Source organism: Oncorhynchus mykiss, chromosome 19 (genome assembly GCF_013265735.2).
Source record: "Oncorhynchus mykiss isolate Arlee chromosome 19, USDA_OmykA_1.1, whole genome shotgun sequence".
NCBI classification, from domain to species: domain Eukaryota; kingdom Metazoa; phylum Chordata; class Actinopteri; order Salmoniformes; family Salmonidae; genus Oncorhynchus; species Oncorhynchus mykiss.
The window spans coordinates 57429897-57453753 of NC_048583.1; the positions used below are offsets into that span (position 1 = coordinate 57429897).

Consider the following 23857-nt stretch of genomic DNA (forward strand, 5'->3'; position numbering starts at 1 on the left):
GCTTTTGTGTCACACTGATTATTAATGTTTGTGTGTGTGTGTGAATGCATCATGAGCTTAGATTGCAGTGTGTTCTTCCACCCAGAACAATCCACATCTGTTTCCTAGACAACGACAAAGCTCACCACATAGACATCAGGCATGTCATTTTTGCATTTTCTTTTCATTTAACCTTTAATTTAACTAGGCAAGTCAGTTAAGAACATTCATTCTTATTTACAATGACCGCCTACATCACATGACCTAACTATATGAGAGAAATTAACCTCATGTTTGAGTAGTTGAGCCTTGCTCCCTCAGTTTAAAAAAAACAATCCAAGTTGAACGTTACTTCCTGAGTGTTATTTCCTGTATAAATGACAGACTAACAGTCATTTACAATTCATTATAGATTCTTTGAAGTGAATGGCTCTTACCCTCAGTTTTAGGGCCATCTTCCATTAACTGGAATGAAGGTGTATTATGTAAGCAATAACGCACAGCAGACTGTGTTGAATAACTGCACACCTCTGGCAGTGTGAGAAAGCACAAAGCCCAAGGTCCATTTTTATAAAGACTGTATTTATTATAAACGTAATGGAGGCTTTCATTGTCTCTCTTCTGCTAAGCAGCAACAACAGTTTGTGAGGAAGTCATACTGAGGGGAAAAAGGAACATTGAAGTGCCGGGGGCTGTTGTGAACAGAGCTGGGTGGCGGGGGCTGTTGTGAACAGAGCTGGGTGATGGGGACTGTTGTGGGGGCTGTTGTGAACAGAGCTGGGTGATGGGGACTGTTGTGAACAGAGCTGGGTGACGGGGGCTGTTGTGAACAGAGCTGGGTGATGGGGACTGTTGTGAACAGAGCTGGGTGATGGGGACTGTTGTGAAAAGAGCTGGGTGACGGGGGCTGTTGTGAACACAGTTGGGTGATGGGGGCTGTTGTGAACAGAGCTGGGTGATGGGGACTGTTGTGAACAGAGTTGGGTGATGGGGGCTGTTGTGAACAGAGCTGGGTGATGGGGACTGTTGTGAACAGAGCTGGGTGGTGGGGGCTGTTGTGAACAGAGCTGGGTGGCGGGGGCTGTTGTGAACAGAGCTGGGTGGCTGGGGCTGTTGTGAACAGAGCCTGGTTCCTCTCTAGGTTTTGGCCTTTCTAGGGAGTTTTTCCTAGCCACCGTGCTTCTACACCTGCATTGCTTGCTGTTTGGGGTTTTAGGCTGGGTTTCTGTACAGCACTTTGAGATATCAGCTGATGTACGAAGGGCTATATAAATACATTTGATTTGGGTGGCGGGGGCTGTTGTGAACAGAGCTGGGTGATGGGGGCTGTTGTGAACAGAGTTGGGTGGTGGGGGCTGTTGTGAACAGAGTTGGGTGGCGGGGGCTGTTGTGAACAGAGTTGGGTGGCGGGGGCTGTTGTGAACAGAGCTGGGTGACGGGGGCTGTTGTGAACAGAGCTGGGTGGCGGGGGCTGTTGTGAACAGAGCTGGGTGGCGGGGGCTGTTGTGAACAGAGCTGGGTGGCGGGGGCTGTTGTGCTTCAGCTTGTGGTCCTCTCTCTCTCTCTGTGTCTCTCTCTCTCTCTCTCTGTCCCTCTCTCTCCCTCTCTGTCCCTCTCTCTCTGTGTCTCTCTCTCTCTCTCTCTGTGTCTCTCTCTCTCTCTGATGCCACATGGGGATCACATGTTGGTGGGGTGTCAGCTTGCAATCTGATAGCGCAGAGCGATTAACATTAAGAGTGCCTTGCGAAAGTATTCGGCCCCCTTGAACTTTGCGACCTTTTGCCACATTTCAGGCTTCAAACATAAAGATATAAAACTGTATTTTTTTGTGAAGAATCACCAACAAGTGGGACACAATCATGAAGTGGAACGACATTTATTGGATATTTCAAACTTTTTTAACAAATCACAAACTGAAAAATTGGGCGTGCAAAATTATTCAGCCCCCTTAAGTTAATACTTTGTAGCGCCACCTTTTGCTGCGATTACAGCTGTAAGTCGCTTGGGGTATGTCTCTATCAGTTTTGCACATCGAGAGACTGAAATTTTTTCCCATTCCTCCTTGCAAAACAGCTCGAGCTCAGTGAGGTTGGATGGAGAGCATTTGTGAACAGCAGTTTTCAGTTCTTTCCACAGATTCTCGATTGGATTCAGGTCTGGACTTTGACTTGGCCATTCTAACACCTGGATATGTTTATTTTTGAACCATTCCATTGTAGATTTTGCTTTATGTTTTGGATCATTGTCTTGTTGGAAGACAAATCTCCGTCCCAGTCTCAGGTCTTTTGCAGACTCCATCAGGTTTTCTTCCAGAATGGTCCTGTATTTGGCTCCATCCATCTTCCCATCAATTTGAACCATCTTCCCTGTCCCTGCTGAAGAAAAGCAGGCCCAAACCATGATGCTGCCACCACCATGTTTGACAGTGGGGATGGTGTGTTCAGCTGTGTTGCTTTTACGCCAAACATAACGTTTTGCATTGTTGCCAAAAAGTTCAATTTTGGTTTCATCTGACCAGAGCACCTTCTTCCACATGTTTGGTGTGTCTCCCAGGTGGCTTGTGGCAAACTTTAAACAACACTTTTTATGGATATCTTTAAGAAATGGCTTTCTTCTTACCACTCTTCCATAAAGGCCAGATTTGTGCAATATACGACTGATTGTTGTCCTATGGACAGAGTCTCCCACCTCAGCTGTAGATCTCTGCAGTTCATCCAGAGTGATCATGGGCCTCTTGGCTGCATCTCTGATCAGTCTTCTCCTTGTATGAGCTGAAAGTTTAGAGGGACAGCCAGGTCTTGGTAGATTTGCAGTGGTCTGATACTCCTTCCATTTCAATATTATCGCTTGCACAGTGCTCCTTGGGATGTTTAAAGCTTGGGAAATCTTTTTGTATCCAAATCCGGCTTTAAACTTCTTCACAACAGTATCTCGGACCTGCCTGGTGTGTTCCTTGTTCTTCATGATGCTCTCTGTGCTTTTAACGGACCTCTGAGACTATCACAGTGCAGGTGCATTTATACGGAGACTTGATTACACACAGGTGGATTGTATTTATCATCATTAGTCATTTAGGTCAACATTGGATCATTCAGAGATCCTCACTGAACTTCTGGAGACAGTTTGCTGCACTGAAAGTAAAGGGGCTGAATAATTTTGCACGGCCAATTTTTCAGTTTTTGATTTGTTAAAAAAGTTTGAAATATCCAATAAATGTCGTTCCACTTCATGATTGTGTCCCACTTGTTGTTGATTCTTCACAAAAAAATACAGTTTTATATCTTTATGTTTGAAGCCTGAAATGTGGCAAAAGGTCGCAAAGTTCAAGGGGTCCGAATACTTTCGCAAGGCACTGTATTTTATTTATTTTTTCTGTGAGCCTAACGCGCACATTGCGTTGTTTATCTAGAGAGAAATCAGATCAAGCCCGACCTGTGTGATGTTGTTTCCAACTGGAGAAAGTACTGCATAGTTTAGCGCAGAACATGTGGTAATTAACTACAATGGCCATAATCCATTGCGCACCCAGGATGTTTATTTTTATGCCTGCTACAGTAGATTAGTGTCGGGCAGACACTGCGAGAAGAGAGTACACGGGAGAGGAATAGCAGGCAGTAAGCTTTGAGAGGTATCTCTATCTGAAAATACATGATCTAAGTCATTGATATTTTTATGACTGCTGAATACAAACTACGCCTTATTTACTTTTGCAGAACTGCTGAAATAGTGATTTTGTCCGACAGCAGCTCTATAGAGATGAGGTGATGACTTGGAATGAAATAATAACTCCTCAGCAAAAAAACGAATGTAATTTACACAACAACTGTAATATTGAATTAAAAGAAAGTAATTGAATAAAAGATGGTGAATAAGTGGGGCAGTCACCACCATCATTACACTTTTATTGATTTGTTTTATTCTGTGTTACGTCGATGAACTTGCATACTGCATTTTAATGTTTTAAATAATTACTACAAAAAAAAACGTGAAAACGAATCCGAACTCGAAATGCGCTAATCGCTCAGCACTACAGTCTGATGACGTTGGAGTGATGTGTGTAAGCCACTGTGACGTCATCAAATATTCCCTTTTGAAGTGCGTGTGTGTATGTGCTCGCATGAGTCCATACAGTACACGTGTGTGTGTGTGTGTAGGTGAGTTTGCCCTCTCGTCTCAAAGAGGAAGTGCAATAGAGAAGTGTGTAGATTTACACGGCTGTGCTTTCCCTCCCAACTGATCTACAGTAAGAGCAGTTTCAGGGCAGAAGTGTACCTGTCCTGTCATCACTGAGGCAGTTTCCCAATCTCCTGCATGTATTGCACTACTTTTGACCAGGACCTATAGGGCTGGTAGTGCACTACTTTTGACCAGGGCCCATAGGCCTGGTAGTGCACTACTTTTGACCAGGGCCTATAGGGTTGGTAGTGCACTACTTTTGACCAGGGCCTATAGGGCTGGTAGTGCACTACTTTTGACCAGGGCCTATAGGGCTGGTAGTGCACTACTTTTGACTAGGGCCTATAGGGCTGGTAGTGCACTACGTTTGACCAGGGCCTATAGGGCTGGTAGTGCACTACTTTTGACCAGGGCCTATAGGGCTGGTAGTGCACTACTTTTGACCAGGGCCTATAGGGCTGGTAGTGCACTACTTTTGACCAGGGCCTATAGGGCTGGTAGTGCACTAATTTTGACCAGGGCCTATAGGGCTGGTAGTGCACTAATTTTGACCAGGGCCTATAGGGCTGGTAGTGCACTACTTTTGACCAGGGCCTATAGGGCTGGTAGTGCACTACTTTTGACTAGGGCCTATAGGGCTGGTAGTGCACTACGTTTGACCAGGGCCTATAGGGCTGGTAGTGCACTACTTTTGACCAGGGCCTATAGGGCTGGTAGTGCACTACTTTTGACCAGGGCCTATAGGGCTGGTAGTGCACTACTTTTGACCAGGGCCTATAGGGCTGGTAGTGCACTACTTTTGACCAGGGCCTATAGGGCTGGTAGTGCACTACTTTTGACCAGGGCCTATAGGCATAGGGTGTCACTTGGGACACAGCTCCAGATACAGTGCCTTCAGAAAGTATTCAGACCTCTTGACTTTTTCCACATTTTGTTATGTTTTTACAGCCTTATTCTAAAATTGATTAAATTGTTTTTCCCTCATCAATCTACACACAATACCCCATAATGACTTAGCAAAAACAGGATTTTAGAAAAGTTTCCAAAATTGTTTTAATAAAAATAACTGATCACATTTACATAAGTATTCATTACCTCCTTTGTTGAAGGACCTTTAGCAGCGAATACAGCCTCGAGTCTTCTTGGGTATGACTCTACAAGCTTGGCACACCTGTATTTGTGGAGTTTCTCCCATTATTCTCTGCAGATCCTCTCAAGCTCTGTCAGGTTGGATGGAGAGCGTCGCTGCACAGCTATTTTCAGTTCTCTCCAGAGATGTTCGATTGGGTTCAAGTCCGGGCTCTGGCTGGGCCACTCAGGGACATTCAGAGACTTGTCCCAAAGCCACTCCTTTTGTAGTCTTGGCTGTGTGCTTAGGGTAATTGTCCTGTTGGAAGGTGAACCTTCGCCCCAGTCTGAGGTCTTGAGTGCTCTGGAACAGGTTTCCATCAAGGATCTATCTGTACTTTGCTCCGTTCATCTTTGCCTTGATCCTGACTAGACTCCCAGTCCCTGCCGCTGAAAAACAAGTGACGCTTGGCATTCAGGCCAAGAGTTCAAATCTTCTTTCTCATGGTTTGAGAGTCTTTAGGGGCCTTTTGGCAAACTCCAAGCAGGATGTCATGTGTCTTTTACTGAGGTGTGGCTTCCATCTGCCCACTGTACCATAAAGGCCTGATTGGTAGAGTGCTGCAGAGATGGTTTTCCTTCTGGAGGGTTCTCCAATCTCCACAGAACTCTGGAGCTCTGTCAGAGTGACCATCAGGTTCTTCGTCACCTCCCCTCCCCCGATTGCTCAGTTTGGCATGGCGGCCTTCTCTAGGAAGAGTGTTGGTGGTTCCAAACTTCTTCCATTTAAGAATGATGGAGGCCACTGGTTCTTGGTGACCTTCAATGCTGCAGAAATATTTTGGTACCCTTCCCCAGATCTGTGCCTCGACACAATCCTGTCTCTGTGCTCTACGGACAATTCCTTTGACCTCATGGCTTGGTTTTTGTTCTGACATGCACTGCCAACTGTGGGACCTTATATAGACAGGTGTGAGACTTTCCAAATCATGTCCAATCAATTGACTTTACCACAGGTGGACTCAAGGATGATCAATGGAGACAGGATGCACCTGAGCTCAATTTCTAATCTCATAACAAAAGGTCTGAATATTATGTAAGGTATTTCTGTTATTTTATTATATCTTTGTCATTATGTTGTATTGTGTATAGATTGCTGAAGATTTTTATTTATTTAATCCATTTTAGAATAAGGCTTTAACGTAACAAAATATGGGAAAAGTCAAGGGGTCTGAATACTTTCCGAAGGCACTGTATGTCATATCCTGTTCTGTGGGTTCACAAATACAGAAGAAGAATGTATCCCAGGAGCATAGATGAAGCATGATTATGGTTGGTAATAGCAGCATATGGGGGAATTTGAATAATTTAAATAGATGGCACCTGTCGTAGAGAATCTGTAACGTTTGGATGTCAGTCAACTTAGAGGTCTGTGGACATTGTACAAACATAGATTTTGGAGTGTACTGCCCCTTTAACTATTGAGCTGGGGATCAGAGTGGCAGGATGTTAGAGGTTTATGTAAGAAGTTCTGTGGCGTGGTGCCCTGATGTAAATAGATCAAACTCAAGCATCTCTGTCTCTCGGCGGTTTCTCACTCGCTCTCTCTTTCTTCCTCTCTCTCTCTCGCTCTCCCTTTCTTCCTCTCTCTCTCTCGCTCTCTCTTTCTTCCTCTCTCTCTCGCTCTCTCTTTCTTCCTCTCTCTCTCTCTCTCTCTCGCTCTCTCTTTCTTCCTCTCTCTCTCTCTCTCTCTCGCTCTCTCTTTCTTCCTCTCTCTCTCTCTCGCTCTCTCTTTCTTCCTCTCTCTCTCGCTCTCTCTTTCTTCCTCTCTCTCTCTCGCTCTCTCTTTCTTCCACTCTCTCTCTCGCTCTCACTCACATCACACAAGCTTTAATTGACTAACTGTAATCCTAGCGTTGAGTACTTACAGGAGCTCACAGGATTTACCCTCCACCCCACAGGGCAACCCAGGTAAACACACACACCGTGTCTCAGGAACAAAAATAACCTCCCACTCGCTCTGCTATGTTGACATAATGTTGTATCAGTATTGCGAAACAGTGCATTTGAATACAATTGCTCTGCCCCTCTAAAAAGTTGTGTTTGTCAATGAAGTAACAGGTGAGATAAATACAGTGAGCGGCCTGTATGGCACGTGGGCGTTATAGTGCTAATAGTACTCTCTAATAGTCAACTTCCTGGTGTTTTGGAATGCCTCAGGTCTTTTTATCCGAAAAAAAATAGTACATCAAACCATCAGAATGTCCCACTGTCAGATATCAATACTGTTTTCAATCTCTGGGGGGGCTCTTTTATTATTCTACAGTCCCTGAACCTGTTGTTTTCTACTCTTTCTACAGAATTCTACTGTGTCTGAACCTGTTGTTTTCTACTCTTTCTACAGGATTCTACTGTGTCTGATCCTGTTGTTTTCTACTGGATTCTACTGTGTCTGATCCTGTTGTTTTCTACAGGATTCTACTGTGTCTGATCCTGTTGTTTTCTACTCTTCTCCAGGATTCTACTGTGTCTGACCCTGTTGTTTTCTACTATTTTTACAGGATTCTCTGTGTCTGATCCTGTTGTTTTCTACTCTTTCTACAGGATTCTCTGTGTCTGATCCTGTTGTTTTCTACTCTTTCTACAGGATTCTACTGTGTCTGAACCTGTTGTTTTCTACAGGATTCTCTGTCTGATCCTGTTGTTTTCTACTCTTTCTACAGGATTCTCTGTGTCTGACCCTGTTGTTTTCTACTATTTTTACAGGATTCTCTGTGTCTGATCCTGTTGTTTTCTACTATTTTTACAGGATTCTACTGTGTCTGATCCTGTTGTTTTCTACTATTTTTACAGGATTCTCTGTGTCTGACCCTGTTGTTTTCTACTATTTTTACAGGATTCTACTGTGTCTGACCCTGTTGTTTTCTACTATTTTTACAGGATTCTCTGTGTCTGATCCTGTTGTTTTCTACTATTTCTACAGGATTCTCTGTCTGATCCTGTTGTTTTCTACTCTTTCTACAGGATTCTCTGTGTCTGATCCTGTTGTTTTCTACTATTTTTACAGGATTCTCTGTGTCTGATCCTGTTGTTTTCTACTATTTTTACAGGATTCTACTGTGTCTGACCCTGTTGTTTTCTACTATTTTTACAGGATTCTCTGTGTCTGATCCTGTTGTTTTCTACTATTTTTACAGGATTCTACTGTGTCTGACCCTGTTGTTTTCTACTATTTTTACAGGATTCTCTGTGTCTGATCCTGTTGTTTTCTACTATTTTTACAGGATTCTCTGTGTCTGACCCTGTTGTTTTCTACTATTTTTACAGGATTCTCTGTGTCTGATCCTGTTGTTTTCTACTATTTTTACAGGATTCTCTGTGTCTGATCCTGTTGTTTTCTACTATTTTTACAGGATTCTACTGTGTCTGATCCTGTTGTTTTCTACTATTTTTACAGGATTCTCTGTGTCTGACCCTGTTGTTTTCTACTATTTTTACAGGATTCTACTGTGTCTGACCCTGTTGTTTTCTACTATTTTTACAGGATTCTCTGTGTCTGATCCTGTTGTTTTCTACTATTTTTACAGGATTCTACTGTGGTTGACCCTGTTGTTTTCTACTATTTTTACAGGATTCTCTGTGTCTGATCCTGTTGTTTTCTACTATTTTTACAGGATTCTACTGTGTCTGATCCTGTTGTTTTCTACTATTTTTACAGGATTCTCTGTGTCTGATCCTGTTGTTTTCTTCTATTTTTACAGGATTCTACTGTGTCTGATCCTGTTGTTTTCTACTATTTTTACAGGATTCTCTGTGTCTGATCCTGTTGTTTTCTACTATTTTTACAGGATTCTACTGTGTCTGACCCTGTTGTTTTCTACTCTTTCTACAGGATTCTACTGTGTCTGACCCTGTTGTTTTCTACAGGATTCTCTGTGTCTGATCCTGTTGTTTTCTACTCTTTCTACAGGATTCTACTGTGTCTGACCCTGTTGTTTTCTACTCTTTCTACAGGATTCTACTGTGTCTGACCCTGTTGTTTTCTACAGGATTCTACTGTGTCTGATCCTGTTGTTTTCTACAGGATTCTACTGTGTCTGATCCTGTTGTTTTCTACAGGATTCTACTGTGTCTGATCCTGTTGTTTTCTACAGGATTCTACTGTGTCTGATCCTGTTGTTTTCTACTCTTTCTACAGGATTCTACTGTGTCTGAACCTGTTGTTTTCTACTCTTTCTACAGGATTCTACTGTGTCTGACCCTGTTGTTTTCTACTCTTTCTACAGGATTCTACTGTGTCTGAACCTGTTGTTTTCTACAGGATTCTACTGTGTCTGACCCTGTTGTTTTCTACTCATTCTACAGGATTCTACTGTGTCTGAACCTGTTGTTTTCTACTCTTTCTACAGGATTCTACTGTGTCTGAACCTGTTGTTTTCTACAGGATTCTACTGTGTCTGACCCTGTTGTTTTCTACAGGATTCTACTGTGTCTGACCCTGTTGTTTTCTACAGGATTCTACTGTGTCTGATCCTGTTGTTTTCTACAGGATTCTACTGTGTCTGACCCTGTTGTTTTCTACAGGATTCTACTGTGTCTGACCCTGTTGTTTTCTACAGGATTCTCTGTGTCTGAACCTGTTGTTTTCTACTCTTTCTACAGGATTCTACTGTGTCTGATCCTGTTGTTTTCTACTCTTTCTACAGGATTCTACTGTGTCTGATCCTGTTGTTTTCTACTCTTTCTACAGGATTCTACTGTGTCTGAACCTGTTGTTTTCTACAGGATTCTACTGTGTCTGACCCTGTTGTTTTCTACAGGATTCTACTGTGTCTGACCCTGTTGTTTTCAACAGGATTATACTGTGTCTGACCCTGTTGTTTTCTACAGGATTCTACTGTGTCTGACTCTGTTGTTTTCTCCAGGATTCTACTGTGTCTGACCCTGTTGTTTTCTACTGGATTATACTGTGTCTGACCCGGTTATTTTCTACAGGATTCTACTGTGTCTGACCCTGTTGTTTTCTACAGGATTCTACTGTGTCTGATCCTGTTGTTTTCTACTCTTTTTACAGGATTCTACTGTGTCTGACCCTGTTGTTTTCTACAGGATTCTACTGTGTCTGACCCTATTGTTTTCTACTGGATTCTACTTTGTCTGACCCGGGTATTTTCTACAGGATTCTACTGTGTCTGATCCTGTTGTTTTCTACTCTTTTTACAGGATTCTACTGTGTCTGACCCTGTTGTTTTCTACAGGATTCTACTGTGTCTGACCCTATTGTTTTCTACTGGATTCTACTTTGTCTGACCCGGGTATTTTCTACAGTATTCTACTGTGTCTGACCCTGTTGTTTTCTACAATATTCTACTGTGTCTGACCCTGTTGTTTTCTACAGGATTCTACTTTGTCTGACCCTGTTGTTTTCTACAGGATTCTACTGTGTCTGATCCTGTTGTTTTCTACAGGATTCTACTGTGTCTGATCCTGTTGTTTTCTACTCTTTTTACAGGATTCTCTGTGTCTGATCCTGTTGTTTTCTACTATTTTTACAGGATTCTACTGTGTCTGACCCTGTTGTTTTCTACAGGATTCTACTGTGTCTGATCCTGTTGTTTTCTACAGGATTCTACTGTGTCTGACCCTGTTGTTTTCTCCAGGATTCTACTGTGTCTGACCCTGTTGTTTTCTCCAGGATTCTACTGTGTCTGACCCTGTTGTTTTCTACAGGATTCTACTGTGTCTGACCCTGTTGTTTTCTACTCGATTCTACTGTGTCTGATCCGGTTGTTTTCTACAGGATTCTACTGTGTCTGATCCTGTTGTTTTCTACAGGATTCTACTGTGTCTGACCCTGTTGTTTTCTCCAGGATTCTACTGTGTCTGACCCTGTTGTTTTCTCCAGGATTCTACTGTGTCTGACCCTGTTGTTTTCTACAGGATTCTACTGTGTCTGACCCGGTTGTTTTCTACTCGATTATACTGTGTATTACCCGGTTGTTTTCATTGTTTTCTACTCTTTTGACAGGATTCCACACTCCCTGATCCTGTTGTTTTCTACTCTTTTGACAGGATTCTACTGTGTCTGACCCTGATGTTTTCATTGTGCTCTTTTGACAGGATTCCTCAGTTTACGAGAAAGAAAAAGACATCATCTCCATCGTGAGTACACTCATATCCATTGATTTCTTTCCCTCAGCTACTTTCTTTTCTAAATACTGTTCCTAATTATTGAATTGAGACGTTCATTTCTGTATAATGATTTTAATTATTGAGGGACAAAGATGAAGTGTGGTGGTGCAACGGATCGGTTGTTTATTCAATAAATCAACGTTTAATTATATCTGGCTCTGCTCAAATAAATGTCTTCTAGACTAGTGTAACCATTTCCCCAGAATCTATTTTCATTTTAGTTTGACTTTTTTCCAGTTCTAATGCAAACAACAACTTAATTAGAAGCATGCGATTTGATACATCGAAATAAATACTGAACAAAAATATAAAAACAACATGCAAGAATTTCAAATATTGTACTAAGTTACAGAAATCAGTCAATTTAAAAATAAATCATTAGGCCCTAATCTATGGATTTCACATGACTGGGCAGGGCTGCTGCCATGGGGGGCCTGGAAGGGCATACGCCCACCCACTTGGCGGCTAGGCTAACCCACTGGGGGGGCCAGGCCCAGCCAATCAGAACAGGTTTTTCCCCACAAAAAGGGCTTTATTACAGACAGAAATACTCCTTAGCATTTGTGGTCTTTTATTGTCCCCAGCATAAGGTGCACCTGTGTAATAATCATGCTGTTTAATCAGCTTCTTGATATGCCACACCTGTCAGGTGGATGGATTGTCTTGGCAAAGAAGAAATGCTCACTAACAGGGATGTAAACAAATCTGTGCACAAAATTTGAGAGAAATAAGCTATTTATGTGTATGGAACTTTTCTGGGATCTTTTATTTCAGCTCATTTAACATGGGACCAACACTTTACATGTTGCATTTATATTTTCTTTCAGTGTAGTATGGAAACATATAGCCTGAATTTAAAATGAATCGCTATCTCTACTATTATTCTCTACTATTATTCTGACATTTCACATTCTTAAAATAAAGTGGTGATCCTAACTGACCTAAGACAGGACATTTTTACTAGGATTAAATGTCAGGAATCGTGAAAAACTGAGTTTTTAAATGTATTTGGTTAAGGTGTATGTAAACTTCCGACTTCAACTGTATGTATAGACTCCCCTTCACAAGTAGACCCATATAAAATATAAGTGGAACCATTTTTAATGTACAACATCTCTCCCGCCAGTGTCGTCAGTTGGTGGCGGTGTGTGATGAGATTCTGTACTGCAGTCCAGAGGTGCTCCTTACCCACACTGCCCAGCTGGAGAGGGTTGACCTGGTGCCTGTCTTCGACGGCGATCACCTGGTAAGTAGGACACTGTCAGTGTCATTCTAATGAACCAATCAGATCTTCGACAGGCTCTGGCTAACCAATCAGAACATCTGCTATTGAGCCCTGTCTGTATCTCTTACTCTGTCTGTCTCTACCTCTACCTCCTCTCTACTTCCTGTCTCTACCTGTACTTCTTGTCTCTACCTCTACCTCCTGTCTCTACCTTTTCTCTACTTCCTGTCTCTACCTCTACCTCTTGTCTCTACCTCCTCTCTACTTCCTGTCTCTATCTCTGTCTAACTAATCAGACATTCCTTTACATTCCATTCGGAAAGTATTCAGACCCCTTGACTTTTTCCACATTTTGTTACATTACAGCCTTATTCCAAAATGGATTAACTGAAACATTTTTCTCATCAATCTACACACAATACCCCCTAATGACAAAGTGAAAACAGGTTTTAGAAATGTGTGCTAATTTATTACAATACCTTATATACAGAAGTATTTAGACCCTTTGCTATGAGACTCGAAATTGAGCTCAGGTACATCCCATTTCCTTTGATCATCCTTGATGTTTCTACAACTTGATTGGAGTCAACCTGTGGTAAATTCAATTGATTGGACATAATTTTGAAAGGCACACACCTGTCTATATAAGCTCCCACAGTTGACAGTGCATGTCAGAGCAAAAACCAAGACATGAGGTCAAAGGAATTGTCCGTAGAGCTCAGAGACAGGATCGTGTCGGCACAGGGTACCAAAACATGTCTGCAGCATTGAAGGTCCCCAAGAACACAGTGGCCTCCATCATTCTTAAATGGATGAAACAAAGAAGTTTGGAACCACCAACACCCTTACTAGAGCTGGCCGCCCGGCGAAACAGGAAGAAGGGCCTTGGTCAGTCAGGTGACCAAGAACATGATGGTCACTCTGACAAAGCTCCAGAGTTCCTCTGTGGAGATTGGAGACACTTCCAGGTGGACAACCATCTCTGCAGTACTCCACCAATCAGGATTTGATGGTAGAGTGGCCAGATGGAAGCCACTCTTCAGTAAAAGGCACATGACAGCTTGCTTGGAGTTTCCCAAAAGGCCCCTAAAAAACTCTCAGACCATGAGAAACAAGATTTTATGGTCTGATTAAACCAAGATTGAACTCTTTGGCCTGAATGCTAAACGTCACGTCTGAAGGAAACCTGGCACCATCCCTACGGTGAAGCATATTGTTGGCAGCATCATGCTGTGGGAATGTTTTTCAGCAGCATGGACTGGGAGACTAGTCAGGATTGAGGCAAAGATGAACGGAGCAAAGTACAGAGAGATCCCTGATGAAAACCTGCTCCAGTGAGCTCAGGACCTCAGACTGGGGCGAAGGTTCACCTTCCAACAGGACAATGACCCTCAGCACACAGCCAAGACAATGCAGGAGTGGGTTCAGGACAAGTCTCTGGATGTCCTTGAGTGGCCCAGCCAGAGCCCGGACTTGAACCCGATCTAACAGCTCTGGAGAGACCTGAAAATCGCTGTGCAGCGACGCTCCCCATCCAACCTGACAGGGCTTGAGAGGACCTGGGAGAAACTCTCCAAATACAGGTGTGCCAAACTTGTAGCGTTATACCCAAGAAGACTTGAGGCTGTAATCGCTGCCAAAGGTGCTTCAACAAAGTACTGAGTAAAGGGTCTGAATACTTATAAAATTTACATTTTTTTTTAATGCATTTGCAAAAACAATCAAACTGTTTTAGCTTTGTCGTTATGGAGGATTGTGTGTAGATTGAGGAATAATTTATTTTTTTTAGAATAAGGCTGTAACGTAACTGTGGAAAAATTATTTGTCTGAATACTTTCCCAAATGCACTGTTTGTCATCCTGATTGTCCTTTAGGGATGACTCACGTTCTCGTCCTCTCTCTATGCTCTACTTCTCTCACACTCTGTACTCCTTATTTCATTTCTGTTTCATCATTCTCTCTGATCCTTTATTCAAACTTCTTGTACACTTTCTCCTCGGCCTAGCTCTCTCGCCCTATCCAATCAGTCCTCAATCGACGACCTCTTTTGTTATAGGTGTCTCATTTGCTCTCCTTTTCTCTTTGCTTCTCTCTCTCTCTCCTATGTTTTCTGATGTTTTTTTCCCTCAGTTTTTCATTTTCACTCCGTCAAGGTAAAGTTCCACCATCACCCGTAGGCAGCGTTTGAAGTTTGGGAAAGCTATTTTTTTTCAGGGGGGGGGGGGGGGGGGGGAAATAACATTCTATGATATAGCATTGCATGGTTCTAACATGGCCTACTATTACTAATGTGATGAGTAGATTGGATAGTCATAAATTAGGCTAATAATCTAAAAAAAGATGGTTCTCCTTTCCTTGTCCTTTTTATTTGCACATCCACAACAGCCCCAGCTAGAGGGACATTTTCTAGGAGGATCTGAGAAATATCTGACTCATCCACAACAGCCCCAGCTAGAGGGACATTTTCTAGGAGGATCTGAGAAATATCTGACTCATCCACAACAGCCCCAGCTAGAGGGACATTTTCTAGGAGGATCTGAGAAATATCTGACACATCCACAGCTCAACCCCAGCTAGAGGGACATTTTCTAGGAGGATCTGAGAAATATCTGACACATCCACAGCTCAACCCCAGCTAGAGGGACATTTTCTAGGAGGATCTGAGAAATATCTGACACATCCACAGCTCAACCCCAGCTAGAGGGACATTTTCTAGGAGGATCTGAGAAATATCTGACACATCCACAGCTCAACCCCAGCTAGAGGGACATTTTCTAGGAGGATCTGAGAAATATCTGACACATCCACAGCTCAGCCCCAGCTAGAGGGACATTTTCTAGGAGGATCTGAGAAATATCTGACACATCCACAGCTCAGCCCTAGCTAGAGGGGCATTTCACAAACGCATTTCATGCAATTCTCCATTACTTTATTATCTATGTCTGGAGACCATTAGCATACTCTTTAATACCACAAAATGACAGGGAAGGCTGATCAGCTGACACTGACAAACTAAGCTCAATAAAAACAACCTTGTCTTGAATGCAACCATCTAATCGAGGCCTATGAAAGGGGAGATGCATATTGTAGGCTATGACGTCTATCTAGCCTGGAGGAGGAAATGATTGTCCTAAAAAACTTGGCACGGACTCACCTAATGATAAAGACAGTGAATATGCGCCACAAAATCAACTGGAATATGCTCTCTGCTATTGTGGCAATAAGATTGCTGGCTTAATAGCCTATTGGGAGTTTTTCACATTTTGATAGCCTAACTAAAGACCATCTGATCTTTGTCTCCTCTCTTTTGTGTTTTTCCCACAATTTGTATTTTGAAATATTGTATTGTGATAGGCTTACGCCTATTTTAGTTGCTTTTCACTGACAGACGCAAATCAATGATCAGCTCTGATATTTGCTACACGCGCTGCCCAAATTGTAGGCTTCCCAAACTCTGTGCTTCCAGGCTGTATGCGCTTGTGATTTTAAAACAATCCTCAGCTATTTAAAAAATAATAATAATAATAATAAAAAGTGAATGATCCTCTGTGGCAGGTCATGCTCTCTGGCGTAGTGTTTTGAAGGATTTCATTTATTTTTGTTAGGGGAAGCTTTTGGACACGCCACCTATGCCATCACTCCTATGCCATCACTCCTATGCCATCACTCCTATGCCACCACTCCTATGCCACCACTCCTATGCCACCACTCCTATGCCACCACTCCTATGCCACCACTCCTATGCCACCACTATCAATCAATCAAATGTATTTCTGAAGCCCTTCTTACATCAGCTGATGTCACAAAGCGCTGTAACAGAAACCTAGCCTAAAACCCCAAACAGCAAGCAATGCAGGTGTAGAAGCATGACCAAATGTATGTGGACAACTGCTTGTTGAACATCTCATTCCAAAATCACGGGCATTAATACGGAGTTGGTTCCCCCTTTGCTGCCATGACAGCCTCCACTCTTCTGGGAAGGCTTTCCACTACATGTTGGAACATTGCTGAGGACTCGGTAATGAGTGTTGCAACAGAGGACAGACGTGTTTTACGTGTTATATGCTTCAGCACTCGGCGGTGCCGTTCTGTGAGCTTGTGTGGCCTTCAGCACTCGGCGGTGCCATTCTGTGAGCTTGTGTGGCCTTCAGCACTCGGCGGTGCCGTTCTGTGAGCTTGTGTGGCCTTCAGCACTCGGCGGTGCCATTCTGTGAGCTTGTGTGGCCTTCAGCACTCGGCGGTGCCGTTCTGTGAGCTTATGTGGCCTTCAGCACTCGGCGGTGCCGTTCTGTGAGCTTGTGTGGCCTTCAGCACTCGGCGGTGCCGTTCTGTGAGCTTGTGTGGCCTTCAGCACTCGGCGGTGCCGTTCTGTGAGCTTGTGTGGCCTTCAGCACTCGGCGGTGCCGTTCTGTGAGCTTGTGTGGCCTTCAGCACTTGGCGGTGCCGTTCTGTGAGCTTGTGTGGCCTTCTCGGCTGAGCTGTTGTTGCTCCGAGACGCTTCCACTTCACAATAACAGCACTTACAGTTGACCAGGGCAGCTCTAGCATGGCAGAAATTTGACGAACTGACTTGTTGGAAAGGTGGCATCCTATGACGGTGACATGTTGAAAGTCACGGAGCTCTTCAGTAAGGCCTTTCTACTGCCAATGTCTGTGGAGATTGCATGGCGGTGTGCTTGATTTGTATACACCTGTCAGTAATGGTTGTGGCTGAAATAGAAAAATCCACTAATTTGAAGGGGCGCCCACTGTGGGAGCGCACCCTCTGACCAGAGCACCCACTGTGGGAGCACACCCTCTGACCAGAGCACCCACTGTGGGAGCACACCCTCTGACCAGAGCACCCACTGTGGGAGCACACCCTCTGACCAGAGCACCCACTGTGGGAACACACCCTCTGACCAGAGCACCCACTGTGGGAGCACACCCTCTGACCAGAGCACCCACTGTGGGAGCACACCCTCTGACCAGAGCACCCACTGTGGGAGCACACCCTCTGACCAGAGCACCCACTGTGGGAGTACACCCTCTGACCAGGGCACCCACTGTGGGAGCACACCCTCTGACCAGGGCACCCACTGTGGGAGCACACCCTCTGACCAGGGCACCCACTGTGGGAGTACACCCTCTGACCAGGGCACCCACTGTGGGAGCACACCCTCTGACCAGGGCACCCACTGTGGGAGTACACCCTCTGACCAGGGCACCCACTGTGGGAGCACACCCTCTGACCAGGGCACCCACTGTGGGAGTACACCCTCTGACCAGGGCACCCACTGTGGGAGCACACCCTCTGACCAGGGCACCCACTGTGGGAGCACACCCTCTGACCAGGGCACCCACTGTGGGAGTACACCCTCTGACCAGAGCACCCACTGTGGGAGCACACCCTCTGACCAGGGCACCCACTGTGGGAGTACACCCTCTGACCAGAGCACCCACTGTGGGAGTACACCCTCTGACCAGAGCACCCACTGTGGGAGCACACCCTCTGACCAGGGCACCCACTGTGGGAGTACACCCTCTGACCAGGGCACCCACTGTGGGAGCACACCCTCTGACCAGAGCACCCACTGTGGGAGTACACCCTCTGACCAGGGCACCCACTGTGGGAGCGGCCATTTTGTATTGTTGTTTTAAAGAAGAAGAGGGAACAAAAAGTAAGTTGACAGTTGGGGGCGATGTGACCTGTCAGAGTGATTGGTTAGAATAGATCATTTGGGGTCATTGTTAATATACCTTGGCTGACTGGGACTATCTTCTGGGAGCAAGGTAATGGTTGTTGAAGTGGAGAGAGTGATGACTGCAGTCTGGTGCGTGTCACATTGCACTTCAGCGATTAAAAAAAAAAAAACTGTTGTGTTTTAAATGCATGGGCCCACTGGAACATGAGCCCACTGATGTGTTTCAAAGGCAACATGCAAGGCAGCGATCGCTTTCACCTTATCCAATTAGAGTTATGGAACCAGATCTGTCTCTCATCCTCCCATCATCACAGCTCTCTCCCTTCATCTTCAGGCAACAACTGGGCAGTGTTCATTAGGGCAGCAAACGGAAGAAAACAATCTGAAACAGGGAGGGATTATTATATCATGTTCAATTAGAGACGCTTGTCTTCGCTTTTCATTGCAAAACGTTTTGAATACCTAATGAATACAACCATTGAGTCTGAGGGGAAGTGGTGGTGGCCTTTCAGATCACTATTAATCATTATATTTCCATGACAGGTGATGTCACTCGTTAAATCCACTTCAATCAGTGTAGATGATGGAGAGGAGATAGTTGAGACAATGGAGACATGGATTGTGTGCATTCAGAGGATGAATGGGCAAGACAAGAGATTTAAGGGACTTTGAACATGGTATAGTAGTAGGTGCAGGGCGCACCGGTTTGAGTCAAGAACCGCAACGCTGCTGTTTTTTTCACGGCCAACAGTTCCCCGTGTGTATCAAGAATGGTCCACCACCCAAAGGACATCCAGCCAACTGGACACTCGATATTAGTCGGTGTACAGCAGTCGGTGTACAGCAGTCGGTGTACAGCAGTCGGTGTACAGCACTCGGTGTACAGCACTCTGTGTACAGCACTCTGTGTACAGCACTCTGTGTACAGCACTCGGTGTACAGCACTCGGTGTACAGCACTCTGTGTACAGCACTCTGTGTACAGCACTCTGTGTACAGCACTCTGTGTACAGCACTCTGTGTACAGCACTCTGTGTACAGCACTCGGTGTACAGCACTCGGTGTACAGCACTCGGTGTACAGCACTTTTAGAACTGAAGTAGAATGAAGTTGGAGAGATGTTTGGGGGTTTGATTGCTGTGTGAGATGTTTAATTATGTTGCAACTTTTGGCTAATTAATATTCAAGATAATTGACTGATTAATTACTGGAAAAATGAGTTGATCAGATTTATTTGATTAATTTGGTTATCCTATCGAAATTAATCTGAGGGGCACCATTGCGGCTTGGATTATAGAGAGGCCCTTAAATTAATTCTCAGTAGTTATCGTTAATCGTTATACCATGAATCTTATATTAACAATAGGCTTAGTCAACAGTAAATGTAATATATTCTCATTCTGAACAGTTGAGAAGCTCTAAAACCTCAAGCACCCAATTGCTTGCAAATGAACTCAATGCCACAAATAATTCACTGGAGGTTTTATTCTATCCTTCCCCCTCTCAACCCTGTCCTTCAGAGCCCAATGGGCTATTACCATTACATTTGCAATGCACTTACTCTAAACAAAACCCAATAGGAGTAATGCCTTGACATGCGGAAGGTCTGGTGTTCTGTATATGAGTGTGTGTGTGTGTGTGTGCGTGTGTGAATACTGTGTATTTAAAAATGCAATTTGTTAGCTAACATCAGTCTGCCATAGAGGGAGACTTAACAAGTGCTTTGTAAAAACCCACAAATATCAGGGGATTACCACGCTAGATAGAATCAGTAGGAAACATGAACCTCATGGCATCGTCTGTAAGCCAGTATAATCACAGTATAATGATGCCGCTATTAACTATAAAGGCGTAATGTTTATCACAAGCTGTTAGTGGGAGGGCTGTTCGCACTTCATACCGCTCTGGGCAAAAGTAGTCCACTATATAGGGAATAGGGAGCCATTTTGGATGCACCTACTGGCCTGGGGCGGCAGGGTGTGCCTAGTGGTTAGAGCATTGGACTAGTAACCGAAAGGTTGCAAGTTCAAATCCCCGAGCTGACAAGGTACAAAATCTGTCGTCTGCCCCTGAACAGGCAGTTAACCCACTGTCCCTAGGCCGTCATTGTAAATAAGAATTTGTTCTTAACTGACTTGCCTAGTTAAATAAAACAAAATAAAAAAAGGTAATGCACTGGCTGTGTTAGAAATCTTACTGTGTTGCACGTTATTTTTCTATTTATTTATTTAACCTTTTATTTAACTAGGCAAGTCAGTTAAGAACAAATTCTTATTTACAATGATGGCCTACCCCAGCCAAACCCTAACCCTGATGATGCTTGGGACAGCCAAACCCTAACCCGCTCTATGGGACTCCCAATCACAGCCGGTTGTGATACAGCCTGGAATCGAACCAGGGTTTGTAGTGACTCCTCTTGCACTGAAATGCAGTGCCTTAGACCGCTGCGCCATTCGGGAGTTATCTAGATTTATTAGTGGGGATTTAGTGTTGTGAAAGAGAATGGCTACTTAAATTAATGAAATGATCGTAGGTGAAATAGCTGAGTGAAATGTGACCTGATAATGAATTGCTCTATAGCAGAGGTGTCAAACATGGTTTGAGTAAACATTTTATATTTATTTTTTATATTTGGGGTAACTCAATGTACTTTAAAATGACTGAAACCATATTGAAACTGTAGAAATAAAGGACCTCCATTCATACAGTATCTTGATTGTCCAGCTCGCTAACAATCACCTAAATGAAAGCTAGACGGTCAGGGAGCATCGGAAAAAAAACACATATATATTTTATTTTATTGACGACGAGGGAAATATAACTAATTTTCAGTGTGGGCCCGCCAGACCTCGTTGAAGACCAAACACAGCCCCTGGGGCTAAATGAGGTGGACACACCTGCGCTACAGGCTGTTACTAGGCCCTGGAGTTTTTCTTTGCCAGGTGACCAGGAAAAACTCTTTGTACTACACATATTGTTTACATATAAGCAACTCCATTCCGACAGTAAAATCCATCCTGACTCGGTTATGTCTGAAACTAACCTGGTCCCAGATTTCTATGTGCTTTTGTCTTCTCCATTGTCATTGTTTGGCATGACAATTCCAGAAGAAGTTTGCAAGAGAGCAGAAACCAACTGGCTAGGATACTAGGATACTAACTCTACTGAATCCGCTTTAACAGTACATTGAAGTAATGAGTGATGAATGAGGTTTATCCGGACTTTATAGGCTGGGGTTTGGTTATACTCACCCAGTCAGATGAAGGCTTGCCAGTGAAAGGAGAGGGAACAGCGTTTTAGTACAATCTCTCCTCTGGGACAGCCTGCCTGGGATAAAGGTGTTGATAAAGATGGCTACACCTAATGGAGTCTATCTGAAGCATTCTGGATGCCATCTAACTTCCGAGCGAGAGATTCCATTGGTTTATTATTAGGATCCCCGTTAGCCGACGCCAATGGCGACAGCTAGTCTTAGTGGGGTCCGTCTCATAACGAAAAATCCATTACAGACAAAATACTTTAAAATTGACATACATTTACATGGGATAGAAGGGAGTTCCATGCACTTATGATACTGTACTTTTCCCTGAATTTGTTCTGGACCTGGGTACTGTGAAAAGACTCCTGGTGGCATGTCTGGTGGGGTAAGTGTGTGCATTGAGTGTGGCGTCAAAAAAGCAGAGTATCTCTTTATTATGGACAGACCTCTTCCTCTTTACAACCATTGAATATATGTGTTTTGACCGTGACAGTTTACAATCTAAGGTGACATCAAGTGATTTAGTCTCAACTTGTTCAACATTACCAGATTAAGCTAAGGTATAGAATTCAAGGAATGATTTGTACCAAATACCATGCTCTTAGTTTTAGAGATGTTCAGGACCAGTTTATTACTGGCCACCCATTCCAAAACTGACTTCAATTCCTTGTTAAGGATTCAGTAACTTCATTGGCTGTGTCTGCTGACACATATGGTTGAGTCATCGGCATACATGGGGACACACATTTTGTTAAATGCTAGTGGCAGGTCATTGGTAAAAATAGCAAAGGGTAGAGGGCCTAGAGAGCTGCCCTGCGGCACACAACACTTTACATGTTTGACATTAGAGAAGCTTCCATTAAAGAAAACTTGCTGAGTTATATAGATAGATAGCTCTGAATCCACAATATGGCAGAGGTTGAAAAGCCATACAGTAAGATTTCTCAACAATAGGTTATGGTCAATAATATCAAAGGTTGTACTGAAATCTACCAGTACAGCTCCCAAAATCTTCTTATCAATTTCTTTCAACCAATCATCAGTCATTTGTGTCTGTGCAGTACATGTTGAATGCCCTTCTCTTTAAGCATGCTGAAAGTCTTGTTCGTGTTTACAGGGAAATAGCAGTGTATTTGGTACGCAATGACTGACATGACAAGAGGAAAACTGATGATGCACTACCCAGTTTAGAAATTGCACCTTGCATTGAACCAGTTAAGATCAAAGGTCAAAACACAGTGGATTTCACATCCATCATGAGGCTGTAGTGTGCTGTGACTGTCATACAGTCTCCAATAGTTGTGTATCTATCTGCTTATCTTTGGCAGTCACCCTCGGACTTCTGTGACAAGATATTAGCTGGGGACGAGGTGATCCAAGTCAATGACCAAATAGTGGTGAGTATATTGTGCACACACACACACACACACTGGCTGAGTCTGGCCCAGCCAAGCATGATTAATAATGATTATGGTTATGACTGTAATAACGTTATCTGCCACAGTGGAGACTTGATCTGATAGTCATTGTCATTATCAGAGATCAAATCTAATGAGAGAGTTGAGCCATCAAGGTCTTAATAGTGTAACTCAGGGACCATGGGTGTTAACTGGTAATATAATTTACATATCGCTATAAGAATTGAATCCATGTCATTAAATAAAACATCTTATTGATTTATTGGAATAACGTATCATAAGCTAAAAGTGAATCAATGGTCCCAGATCTGTTTATGCTGTCTTGCCAGACCATGGCAGATGGCACAAATGAGATCTCAGACCAGGCTAAATCAATGCTGTACAACATTTCCATTGTGCTGAATGAATAGGTTGCACTGTATGTTATGACGTGTTACTTTCTGTTTGTCATATTAGTGTAGGTCATAGTAGACTTGTCTTGAAGTAGTAGTTCAACGGTGCTTGATTGAGCTTGTCTGGAGCAAATAGAACCAATGATTGAGCTTGTCTGGAGCAAATAGAACCAATGATTGAGCTTGTCTGGAGCAAATAGAACCAATGATTGAGCTTGTCTGGAGCAAATAGAACCAATGGGAAAAGCCCCAAAAGTACCTGCAGGCAGGCTCTAGCACAGGGGTGGGCAACTCCAGTCCTCTGATTGGTGTCACAGTTTTTCCCCAGCCCCAGTTAACACACCTGGCTCCAATTTGGCCTATACTATTCAATTCCAGGTCTAGGTCATTATGAATTATCTGGGTCTATATAAACTACAAGTCCCATGGTGCTGTGCTCTGTCAGGTTGGCTGGAGCAGGAATAA

The 23857-nt window shown here is 43.6% G+C and overlaps 1 protein-coding gene across 3 annotated transcripts in view; it reads left to right on the forward strand.

Annotated features, from left to right (window-relative positions):
- Positions 1-23857, forward strand: part of LOC110498392 (connector enhancer of kinase suppressor of ras 2) — a 101997-nt gene that overhangs the window by 29140 nt on the left and 49000 nt on the right. For all 3 annotated transcript variants that reach the window (XR_005037804.1, XM_036955146.1, XM_036955145.1), the window contains exons 5-8: positions 11344-11385; positions 12542-12661; positions 22911-22979; positions 23838-23857. The exon at positions 23838-23857 is cut by the window's right edge and continues 109 nt beyond it. Coding sequence is in view for 2 of the 3 variants with exons in the window: in XM_036955146.1 (XP_036811041.1) it covers positions 11344-11385; positions 12542-12661; positions 22911-22979; positions 23838-23857 (251 nt within the window). In the remaining variant the exon portion in view is untranslated. The remainder of the gene's footprint in view (positions 1-11343; positions 11386-12541; positions 12662-22910; positions 22980-23837) is intronic.